Source organism: Archocentrus centrarchus, chromosome 11 (assembly GCF_007364275.1).
Source record: "Archocentrus centrarchus isolate MPI-CPG fArcCen1 chromosome 11, fArcCen1, whole genome shotgun sequence".
Lineage (NCBI taxonomy): Eukaryota > Metazoa > Chordata > Actinopteri > Cichliformes > Cichlidae > Archocentrus > Archocentrus centrarchus.
In genome coordinates this window covers 1,441,094-1,453,591 of record NC_044356.1, presented here as the reverse complement: position 1 = coordinate 1,453,591, position 12,498 = coordinate 1,441,094, and the positions used below count along the sequence as shown (strand labels likewise).

At 41.6% G+C, this 12,498-nt stretch overlaps 1 protein-coding gene across 1 annotated transcript in view; it reads left to right on the top strand.

Annotated features, from left to right (window-relative positions):
• Positions 1-11,783, top strand: part of LOC115788168 (tenascin-like) — a 58,706-nt gene extending 46,923 nt beyond the window's left edge. Inside the window, exons 10-20 of the mRNA XM_030741112.1 lie at positions 4,261-4,383; positions 5,278-5,421; positions 6,283-6,402; positions 6,642-6,791; positions 6,968-7,110; positions 7,909-8,041; positions 8,128-8,279; positions 8,755-8,851; positions 9,182-9,337; positions 9,892-10,055; positions 10,269-11,783. Coding sequence (XP_030596972.1) covers positions 4,261-4,383; positions 5,278-5,421; positions 6,283-6,402; positions 6,642-6,791; positions 6,968-7,110; positions 7,909-8,041; positions 8,128-8,279; positions 8,755-8,851; positions 9,182-9,337; positions 9,892-10,055; positions 10,269-10,367 — 1,481 coding nt within the window. The 3' untranslated portion in view covers positions 10,368-11,783. The remainder of the gene's footprint in view (positions 1-4,260; positions 4,384-5,277; positions 5,422-6,282; positions 6,403-6,641; positions 6,792-6,967; positions 7,111-7,908; positions 8,042-8,127; positions 8,280-8,754; positions 8,852-9,181; positions 9,338-9,891; positions 10,056-10,268) is intronic.
• The last annotated feature ends 715 nt before the right edge of the window (positions 11,784-12,498 follow it).

Sequence of the window (12,498 nt, the reverse complement as noted above, 5' to 3'; positions counted from 1 at the left end):
CAAACATATTTAATCCCATCATCACCTTCATCATTACCATCATCACCTCAATCCATATCATTGTCACCTCCAACAACATCATCTACTTCCAGCTCTGATAAATTTGATTCAGTTTTGAGCAATGAACTAGGTAAAAACAGCAAAAGTATCACTGACTCTACACCACCCAAAGACAGAAAAGTAACACCCTCCAGAGAAGGTGGGGTACCACACCTCCGCCCTTCCAAATATGGATACATCCGCCGTCCACACCCAAAGTTTGGAGCCTTTCAGAACAAAACCCGCCAAAATTTTAGAGTTCCTCCTCGCTTCCTTTCTCGTTTGAGCCCTATTCCTAGAGTGAGGTCAGAGAGCACGCATGTGTCCACAAGTGAATTGGTATCTTTGCCATCTACATCTGCTTCTGAGGAATCACCCTCTGTCATGGTAAATGAACCAGTGAAGGATACAAGTGAGTTAAAAAGTAGGACAGCTACACCCAACTTATCTGGAGTTGAACAAAAACAAAAAAAGATTCTGATACAAAGAGGAGGACTCCCAAATCGCCTTCTTTCTCCAAAGAGCAGATACCTGCGTCGCCCTTTTCCAAATGGGAGACTTTTCCAAAACAGAACCCGTCCAATTATGAGGCCCCTGACTCGGCCTGTTCAACCTTTAAACCCTGCAATAGTGATACACAAAGAAAATGTGTTTTCCAATGAGTTAAGAGCCACTGAAGGCAGTGTTGGAATCTCCTCCACAAGCATGCCCACTAAGTTTATTCAGACTTTCAGAAGAAGGGGAGTGCCTTCCTCCCATCAGCCAAATACCAAAATTGGCTATTTCCGTCGCACAAAATATGGTGAAAACCGATCACAACTAAACCTAAGACTACGTCAAAATCCTGTCCACAAGTCCTTTCCAACCACAAAGATAAACACAGGCAGTCACTTTACTGTTGGAAATCAAACTAGCCAACTGGGAAATGATAGTATCCCAGAAGACCAATTAACAAAGCAGAATGTCCACCACCCTACACAAGAAATTCCAGTTAGAGAAGGAGATCAAGAAACTGTAGCGATAACTCCAACTAACCAGATGGATGTAAACACCACTGTCCAACCACAGATTGAGAATTTAGTAAGTGGGGACAAAGCTGTGATCAAAGAAGAAGAAATTAGCAGGACAGATTCAGACCTGCAAGGAAAAATAGAGACAGAAGATCCTGGCAAAAACTCTGGGGCTACAAAACAAAGGAGACCAACTATACAAAATTCCCCACATTCAAGAGCCTCAAGCCCAGCCACATTTTCAAAGAGACAACCACCAGCAAGAACTGTTACAGCACACCATCGCACCCAGATGAGACACCACACCAGCGGGAGCCAAAAGGGTGAGAAACCAAAAACAAGTCATGCTTCAAGACAGGTATTTAACAGTAAAAGTAAGCAGACAAGTCCCACATCAGATGTTTCTTCTTCTGGAGTCTTAAGGGAACCTTTGGACTTTGTGGCAATCACAAACCAGACCTCTGATGGATTGACACTGATATGGGACTCACCTGAAGGCAAGTACAAAAACTTTGTTGTGACAAGAAAAGAAACTAGAAAAGAGGAGGGCACAAAGCAAGAAAAAGAACAAGAAGATAAAGATTCTGACAAAGATGGTGGTGAAGAAGAGGAAGAGGAGAATCACAGAGATGCCATTTCAGAAAATTTAGGTATTGAAGATGAGAACGGAGTACCTGAAAGCCTTGTAACTCATGCACCAAAAATCCAAAGCAGCACAATAGTCAAACCAACAGAAAATGAAAAAACTTTCAAAAGAGTCATTCCTGGTCCAGCTCGGTTCTTCCGGTTTGAGGATCTGCATCCGCAGACCGAGTACACCTTGACCTTACTCGGAAAGGGCCCTGGCGTTCTGTCCAGCCTGCACAAGCTTGTCATCAGTACAGGTACAAGCTACTGTAACAGTAGAAAAACATGAATGCCTACTGCACAATGCTTCAACACTACTGCCAATGTTGTCAAGTCTTATTCAGACAACTCGATCCTTTCCTTTTGATCTTGTACCTGCGTCAGTCTCGGGTCTTATTCAGAATAAGGACTGTTCGTGCATACGCCTTATCTTTACTGCAATTCACGTTGAGCTGATTAAAACACATTCATTTGTTCACTAATAATCACTTGTCTTAAATGTGACTGGAAATGTGTGCTTACCCACTAAATGCTTCCTCCATTTTGATTTCAAGAGCTCAGATGCTGTGGTGCTCTTGAAGACTGTAAGCTTGTGATTTACAGTTTCTGATTCATCACTCTGTGTTTGTTGTTTAAACAGTGGTTCAATGCAACTTAGTTTTGTTGTTTGTTATTAACATATATTTATTATGGAAAAAGCCCCATATGAACCTATATTCATGTTAATGTATTTGTGCAGACATTCTTCAGCTTCCATGAATATGTTAAAAAAAAAAATCATATTCATGACTGGCATTATAAAGATCATCACCCTCTCCACCATAAAAGACACATCCAGTTATCTGATGTCCACCCTCAGATGTGCACTGGCATCATCAGTTATAATGCTGTTTGCTAGCTAATCTTTTAGGCGTGTTGCATGTTAACAATGGCAACAGTTGCCTTTTTACATTTTTGGTTAACAAGCAAACTGCAAAACAAATCAGGCAGATTTGTGCATCTAGCACTTCCTGGTTCAGGAGGTAAAAGTTCCAGTCTTTCCTTTACCATCAGCAATGTTTCCTTTCACAATGTTTAGTGCACACATGTAGAAAAATTATTTCAAAATAAGGTAGAAGCTTGTTTTATAAACACAGATGTTAACAATGTCAAAGATGTTAAATACAGGTTGCTAGGTGCATAATTTAGCAGGAAACCACATGCCACTCTTACAGTTGTGTTACATGTGCTGCTCGGGTGGCCAGAAGCCAGCGTTTATACTCAGATGTTACCAGTTCAAGTTTGACTTTAACTTTGTGGGTCACATTTGAAAGCCGTACCAATGAGTAAGGTAAATGTGAGTGTCATCAAAACATTTATTTATGTGTGACTCAGTCCAATGAAAGCTTGTAAATGTTAAGAGAAGAGGAACTGGGGAAGTCCTCTCAAAGTCAGATGCACAGTCGATACAAACACATTTTTTTGCAGGGCTTTGAACACAAACTCAGTTTTGCGGCCTGTCCAGTAATCTTGTTGATCAGCTGAGGTGACATCAAAAACAACAGTAACAACATAACACCATTCATTCACTGCTGCTCTGGTCTTCTCTCATTCAGGGTAAGCTAACAGCCAGCTTCACTGACACCCCTTCATCTCTCACCCAAACCAGGGTAAGACCGCGGCTGGTCTCTCTACTTTTGGTCTGTTTTAACCTTCTACATTTAAAAATGAAAAAGTAAACCAATTAGTAAATTAGTAGAAATGCACATTTAATATTTAAATCAGTCCTGACGCATGCTGTCAGGACTATATAGTACCATGTATTTTGTACATTGTATCTGACTTTAAAGGATCAGATAATATCACAATGAATAATTTTCTTGTAATATGAATTTGTAAGGATTTTTAATTAGTGCTAAATTTGTTCAGTGATACCCAGCCCTTCTGAATTTTGGCCTTATTTTTTAAGTGTGCAGTAGAGAATTATTTGAACTTCTCACAATCATTTCTCGGTACTTCCTTCCAGCTCTAATCAGTGTGTTGAATTAATATCTTAATGTGTTTGTGTTCATTCACTCTAAATAATCTTGTCAAGTTTTCTCTTTTCTTCCTTCGTTTCAACGTCCTTTATTCTTGCCATGCCTTTTATTTTCAGGTTTGATCGAGCAGCTAACTACTGTATTAAAATGTCGTCACTCTCTCCTGTGCTGCTGCCCAGGATCCATCATCTGCATTTAATTGTTATCATATGTGTCTGTATATGATTTGTATACTGTATATATGTTTGCACTGTACATATATACACAGAAAACCACTGGAACACTAATAGCAAATGTGTGGATGAATAAATAATAATGTGCACACTGTTTTCTCTCTTGACCTTTGGTCTTTTCTCTCTACTTCAGTGTTTTTCAAAAACCCAGTTATTATTTTATCTTTTTCATGGATTTTCAATATTTCTTGTATTTCTTCTACTCACTTTGCTTTTCTGTTTTCCCCCCTCGTTCTCGTTATTAAACTCACTTTCTCTCCTTCCCTTCTTGGCTTTCATTTATCCCCCCCTCCCTCTCTCTGTCTCTCTCGTTATATTCGATCTGCTGTCCAGGCCCTGAGCCTCCATCAAACATAGTCTTCAGTAAGGTGACAGAAAACTCAGTGACAGTGTCGTGGACCAAACCGAAGAGTTCTGTCAGCGGGTTCAAAGTCACATATACCCATGCTGATGATGGTGAGAGCCTGGATTTCTATTGCACTGGATTTTCTATTAGCTAGTGGATAAAATAAGCAAATATCATGTCCAGTTTCTATATCAGGGAGTGAGGACATAATCTGATCTGTGTTTGTGGTCTGTTTCACCAGCATTGAAATGGTACATTTACAGTGCTTATTTTGTAAGGTAAGGAGAATATGAGTGATCAGACCACTCTCTATGAGAAATCACATGGTGACAATGAGAGGAAAAACTCCCTTTTAACAGGAAGAGTCCTCTGGCAGACCCAGGAGCAGGGAGGGGCAGCTGGTTGGGTTGGTTGGGGGGGGGGGGGGGGGGGGGGGGGCAAAGAGGAGAAAGAGAACAAACAACAACAGGACAAACACACAAACTACAGGAGAGAGAAGACAAAAGATACTGACATACAATAGCAGCATTTGAACACATGTGACTGAAAAGGAGTAAGTGAAGGAGAAGTACCCAGTGCATGATGGGAAGTCCCCCAGCAGCCTGAGCCTATAGCAGTGCAGCAGCTGCCTCCTGTTCTACTGTTAGAAACTCTGGGAGCCAAAGCTAAGCCTGCAGTCTGAGAGAAAAGTGCTCTGGTGGGATGATATGATCCCATGAGGTCCTTAAGATATGAAGTGTGTGACATTAAAATAAAAAAAAAAAATCCTTTCATATAGCCTGTAGGTATTCACTTCAGGTCAACCAGATTTGCATCTCCTGTGACCATAGGTCTTATTTTTTTTCCCTTTTTTTTTAGAAATTACTGTTGTGTTAAAAAATCTAGCAGATATTCAAAGACATGAAACTAGTTTAGCAAATACTGATGATTAAAAAAATTTATGCAAACCCACCTTCTATCAGGAATATGGGAATAAATGGCTAATCCTCCGTTTCTGCATGCAGGCGAGCCAGTATCAGTGTCTCTGGACTCAAAGGACTCCACTGTCAGTTTATCTGAGCTCTCACCTGGTTCTTCTTATGAGGTCACCATCATCTCTACCCTCGGACTGGACGAGAGCGATCCGGTCAAAGACTTCGTCATGACACGTGAGTCGTGCACTATTATCTGTGTTTATCTCAGCTTGCCATGAACAGCTACAGATGACACACTGTTGTAAAAATTCATAATCAAGTCCACACACAGCGTGTTTAAACACTTTTTTTACACTGAAGAACTAAAAAAGATAAATTTGACATTTTTTTCTTTCTATATAAGAACTCATAGAGCCATGTGTGGTAAAATCTGCAGCAGGTGCTGGATCTGGAAATGATCTGTGCATTTTTTAGGCTTCCTCTGAGGAGTCTCTTTCTGGATTTGTTTCAGTTCTCTGTGTTATTTCAAAAGAGTTGAGAAGACAGTTCAGATGATTCCCATCATTAACACAGCGTGTCTCTCCGGGTGAATCCTCTCTGCTCTCTTTGTAGACTTTTTCTAATCCTCTGCATATTTCAGTGTTGATCAGTCTACATGTACTTGGTGTTATCAGACTGGGGCGTGTGTCCCCCGGTGTGGAATGAAGGTGATTTGTTTGGGGAGAACAACCCAGAGTTTGCTGGTGCTATTTTTCTGACCTGAGCTATGAGTTTAATATTTGTTCGTTATGTTTTATCTATTTGTTTTGAATTTTTGATTTTCCTTTTCATTACTAAAATAGGGATAAAGTTTAAGAAATTCATGATGGGTATTACAATACAAGTTTAGGTTTGTATTTTATTATTTCAGTTAACCAATGCTTTCTCCACATCTGCTTTTAGTTTTAGTCATCTGTAATAACTTTGGTTGAGACTTTTACTTCACTAAAATTCAAGTAGAACCCATAAAGTTGAAATCGTTTTGCACTCTATTCATCCATGAAGAGGGCATGCCAGACTGTTTTTTGTAAATATTACTGCCTTTATGTCTCTCAGTCCCCGACCCGCCTACACACCTGCGCGCCGTAAACGTCACCGAGTCCTCGGCCCTGTTATTGTGGCGTCCGGCGCTGGCAGCCGTTGATAAGTATTCGATTGTCTATGGCGAGGGCACAGGTGAGCAGTGAGATGTTCAATGTCTTGTCTTGCTGTTAATATAAAACACATCAGAAGTGTGTGTTTCTGTGTTCTCTCAGCTCTCCTGTGGCTTCTTTGTGCTACTGTTGCATGTTTGATTATTTTCCATCAAGACTACAAAATTACTTCATCAAATCAAAACCCCGAGTGAAACATCCAGTCCGATCATCATGTTAAACTGAAGAGTGATGGTACTGAGAGGCAGTTTGCTTGTGCAGGTTCAGAGGTCAGAGTCACGGTGTCTGGAAACTCAGCCGAGCAGCAGCTCACCGGTCTGGAGGAATCCACCACCTACACCGTCACGGTAACCAGCCAGCTGGGCAGCCGGGACAGCTCGCCGGCCACCACCACCTTCACCACGGCTGGCGGTCAGCACCACCATTTGCATGCTGAGCATGGATACGTCTTGTCTGCCTCACTGTTTGTCTATTAACTCTGTAGATTAATTTGTGAATGAAATAAATGTGAATCTCAACAGTGCAGTGAATTTAATAGCAGTCACTCATTAAGCAGGAGCTTCAGAGAGTCTGCTCTTCCTCTCTAGGCTCTGGGAGAGTTGGGGAGGGGCTGAAAGACCTCCGAGCGAGCGATGTGACTCCACGCACTGCCATGTTGTCATGGAAGCCACCATCAAAGCCTGTTAGTAACTACAGACTGAGCTTTCAGGCCGAAGGTCAAGAAATGAAGGTGAACAATGTCCTAAAAATGAATTCTTTCCTGATGATGGGAATGATTCCAGCTTAATTCGTGACAGGAAGCTTGGTTGCTCTGTCTGTTTTTTCTTTGTTTTTGTTTCTTTTATTGAATATTTTTACTCTGTTTTATCCTCATTAACATCTGAAAACATAACCTTTATGTTTGTCATCATTGTGGTTTTTGATCTGCAGAAAATCAAAGACTTAAATTTGCTGAGTCCCCTTTTCATCACCCTGTGCACCTTTGAACTGCTTCCAGCACAGCTGCTGCTTTTAGGTTGCTCTCTGGAAGTCCTGTTCTGACTATTTTCACTTGTACATCTATGATTCATAATAAATCTTTGGGGCAGATGGGGAGTGAAGATTGTATTGGTGGTGTCAAAGAAGTCCTGAATCTTCAGTGCGCAGTGAGTCAGCACTCAATGGCATGCACCACGGTCAAGGTTCTTTCCATCATGAGCGTACTCCCAGTAGCATCCTGACTCCTCCTGTGGGTTATTCATCTGAAAACTGCTGCTTGCTCTCTGGTTTGTTGCCCAAAGACCCAGCTTGCACAGTGATGATGGTTAACTTGACAGCTGAGTCTGAGACAAAAGCTGATCTCCGCATAATTTTGAGGTCCAGGATGGATTTGCGGAGCAAGTGATCAGAGCAGGACTTCCAAAGATCTAAAAATAGCAGCCACACTGGAAGAGGTCCAGAGGTGCACAAGGTGATCACCTTGAAGGGTAGCTCAGACAAATTCAAATCTTGATCTTGACTCTTGACTTTCTGTTTTTATCCATGACAGGAGGTAATTGTGGATGCCTCATTAACACAGTATAACCTGACTAGACTTCATCCTGGATCCACGTATACGGTGCAGCTATTGGCTGAAGGAGAAGGACACTACACATCCCCCAGCTCCACAGAATTCACCACTGGTACGTTGATGCTACATTAGTGTTGTTGTTGTTGTTGTTAACAGAGATTTCTTCTCATCCTTACCCTTCATCCTCTTCCTCCTCAGGAACCCTGCGGTACCCGTTCCCCACTGACTGCTCTCAGGAGCTGCTGAACGGCATCCGGACATCAGGAAACACAGAGATTTTCCCTCAAGGGAGACACTGGTTGCCAGTGATGGTTTACTGCGACATGGAGACAGACGGTGGCGGCTGGACGGTATAGTCACATCACAGATAGTTATCGCTCCATTCAGCTGGTTTGTGGTTGTTTTTTTTGTTGCATTTATATTTGGTCAAAGACAAAAAATAAATAAATTCATAGAGTCTCCAACATCTTCACCCTTTAGCTCTGACAAACAAGAATTTCAGACAAGCATAAACTTTGGAAATCCTAAAATGATACTAAGCTTCAAGAGAAAGAATACAACAGTAGTGTGGGTGTTACTTGTTACTGTATTGCAAGTTTCATTTGGTTTAGTAAAATCTCAGGTGAGGCCTGATTTAAACAGGTGAATTCTACTTAACAATTCAGCCCAGGGGCAGCTGCCATAGGACAAACGGAGGAAGTTGGCTATAGAAACTACAACCAGTCAACCTCAAGTACCATCAATGGCACTGCAGATTTTTATGTTTTTGTGCTGACAGTCGGGTTATTTGAATATTTTGCTGTGCCTTTTGTTTTCTGTCTGCAGGTCTTCCAGAGGAGGAAGGATGGCTCAGTGAATTTCTTCAGAGGCTGGAAAGAGTATACTAAAGGATTTGGAGATCCGAATGGAGAGTTTTGGCTCGGTGAGAGATTTTATTCATGCTTGAGTTCAAATTTACATAACCACTTACAGGAGAAGCAACAGGCTCAGTTAATTATTTGGAAATAAATAGTCGAACATCCAAAGCAGCTGCCACAATCAGAGGGAGGAAGTATAGAGTCTGCTTAAAGGAGCAGGTTCAAGCAGGAGAAACATCCATTTCTGCAACTGCAATGAAAAACTGCTGTTTTCATTTTCATCCCAGTCTTTCAGTCATTTTTATTTTAAAAAGTGGTTAATCAAATATAGACAAATGAAGGTCATTGAAAGTGAACCTGATAAACCAAACTGATTTTAAATCCTCCTCCTTCAGGACTCGAGAGTATCCACAATCTCACAGCGATGACCAGGATGAGTCTGCGCGTCGACCTGCGAAACGGGGAGGATTCTGCGTTTGCTCAGTACTCGACGTTCGAGGTGGCCAAGAAGAACTACAAACTGACTGTGGGAGGATACAGCGGCACGGCAGGTAAGACGGAGACAAATTCAGCTCTTAAAATTTGGCTGAATAAGAGGTGTGATCAAAAGTTTTCAACACTGCAGTGCTGATTCAAGGTCGGATGTTCTGGCATGCTTTGAACGGGCCGTGGGATCCCTGTTCTGTCTGGGTCTCCTTCAGTGTGTGAGAAAAAGCCGTTTGTGCTGAATATGCTCCCTCTGTTGCTGTGGAAAACAAGTTTGAGTCACTCTCCTTTATTCACACAAAGACGCTGCAGTGCATCTGAGAAATATGACTGCTTGCACAGAGAGACAGGATTGTTTAATACTTACTGTGACAACTTCCTTCTGTCCTTCAAACATTCCCAAGTTTAAATACTCAGTGAAAGCACTACAGCAATAAGCCCCAGATGCCCCCAAACCTCACACAAACATGAAAACACAACAGATATGAACGATATTGGATTAAATTAAACAAACTGAATTAAATCACCCAAATAAAACATACAATAATAAGTTATATAAGTAAATCAAGTTATTTGGAAACATTCCTTTGGGCGCCTTATCCCTTGCCTCTGGCTTCAGGTGACTCTCTCACTTATCACAACAACCGGATCTTCTCCACCAAAGACCGGGACCTGGCGTCCTTCATCACCCGCTGCGCCATGTCTTATCGAGGAGGCTGGTGGTACAAGAACTGCCATGAAGCAAACCTCAACGGCCTCTACGGCATCAACATCAAACACCAGGTAACCTCATCAGACAAATCTGAACCCACAAGTCTGTTTACATGGACACAAGTTATACTGGATTCAAAATGACACATTTTATTTCAGCAGTTCTTACAGTCTCTCTCTCTGTGTGTGTGTGTGTGTGTGTGTGTGTGTGTGTGTGTGTGTGTGTGTGTGTGTGTGTGTGTGTGTGTGTGTGTGTGTGTGTGTGTGTGTGTGTCTGTGTGTCAGGGGGTGATCTGGACCGCCTGGAAAGGAAAAGACTTTTCCATCCCGTTCACTGAGATGAAGATGAGACCGGCAGCCTTCCGGCCTCCGTCCCGAGCGTGAACGTGAAAGGCGGTGATGATGATGAACTGCTAAACACACATGCACGGACGGCAGCGTGTCAGCATGTGTGAACACACACAGAGCAGACTGAACACACATATTGAAACAGGGAGCTCGGTCTCCTTTGAGAAGATTTGTATAGAGTCAGTTATCAGTATGTTACTGCAGATTGAACAGGTTCCTTCTTTGCACCAATATTTTAAAGCGGGGCATCTTCCTCCATATTTAAAGGCTCAGTTCACACAGATTACAACACAGCTGGTGACTAGTTAGGCAGTTCTGGTTTCATGTGCAGATACTCTGAGAGATCCCAAGTCTCAAACCCTGAAGTCCTCCTGGGTCCTGATCCAAAACAGACCACAGAAAACCTTTCAGGGGCCCGACCCAAATATAAGCTACTTTTGGCCAGTTAAACCTGATTTCAAAACAGAAAAAATCACCAGCCACAAACCATTTCAGGTCCTTTGACCAGTTTACATGCAGTTGCAGAAGAATAGTGATGCCTTAAGAGTGAATAAAGTCATGGAAATTCATTCATATTCAAAACCAAATTAAAAAGCTGTACAGTCCTGTCTCCACAGCTGAATCTAAGAAAAGATGCAGCAGCACACTCGGCTCATTCAGATCCACACAGACCAGCTCAGAGGAACTTCTGGTCCTTGTATACAGGTTTTTCCATCATTATGTGCCTCAAATTTGAAAAATAAATACAAATTTAAAACATTTTTTAACCTGCCTTTTAAGAAAGAAGTGATCCAAAAAAGATTTTAGTATTTAGATCAGATCATAGTGAAATCAAATGAACAGAGGACCTGCTTATGATTTGAGGCCCGTAGAAGCTTTTCATATGGTTCAATAACAGCCCCGCTTTAAAGCTCAGCAGCGCCCCCTCACTGTGAGCGACATCAGCTGAGACAGGTCAGAGCGAAAGCTGTGTTTGTCCCTGCGTGTGTCACTTTATCGTTCTGCAAACAAATCTGTGTTTTATGTTCCTGTTTGATGTATATGGCCCCTAAAGGAATTCAGTAATAAAATAACTCAAACTGGGCGGCTGCAAAGTTGCATTTTTTAAAGGAGCTGAATTTTGATTAAACACTCAGCTGCAGAAAAATGAATGAAATCATTCTTTCCTTTTTGTGATAAAGACTGAAAATATTTTTAAAAGAACGTGTTGTCAGTACTGTTTGAGCAGTCTACAGAGTTTCCTCTCACCCTCTGCAGCTTCCACCTGCAGTAAATGGACTGAAGCGGGACGCAGTGTTGGCCTTAAAAATAATCTCTTTGAGGAGTTTGTTTCAGTGACACTCAGGCGTTTTTTTCCAAACACCAACAGTAAAAGTTATTTGATAGCACAGCAGAACATTTCTCACTGAAGTGATGTGGTGTACACAAGGTATCATAACTGGAAATACTTCTAATTACTTCAAAAGTGTACTTGAGCAAAGTAAAAATTCTCATAGAGGCCACGCTCACCTGGACCAGCAGGAGGAAGAGGAGGCCTGCTGGGTGTCAGTAAGTATCAGTACACAGTCTTGCTGTTTAGTATTAAACTGTGCCTGAAGATAATGGTGAAAACACAGGCCAGTAACCTTTCTGTGCAGCGCCCCCTGCTGTTTGGACACCAGCATCTGTTTCTAGACTAAACTGAAAAATAGAGAGTTTGATCCTGTTCCTGGTTCGTGATGATCTTTGAAAGAAAATGTCAAACTACAAACCTGTATTTAAAATGATTTATGAACATACACATTTTTTTGGACATGGACTGGTACTACTACTTATACTCTGTGCAAATACTTTTTTGGAAAATATTTTTATCATCACAAAACAGCAGCAGCTTAATAAACTTCATATAAGCATGTTTTATGTATTTGTAGCTTTGAAATTGCTAATAAATTTTGAGCTGCATTTTTATGATACTGATCTTTATTTCTGAGCTTCACGTGTGGGCATTTTACAGTTTAACTCCGTGCAGTCGGACACAGGGTGAGTGGACCAGGCGTTACAGCACCTTTCTGCTCAGGTTGAGCACTCACAGCACTTTCTTACTATTATTCATATAGTGTTTTTATCTGTACCTAAGCATTTCTATCTAACATTGGCTCTCTCACACACACACACACGCAGACACTGA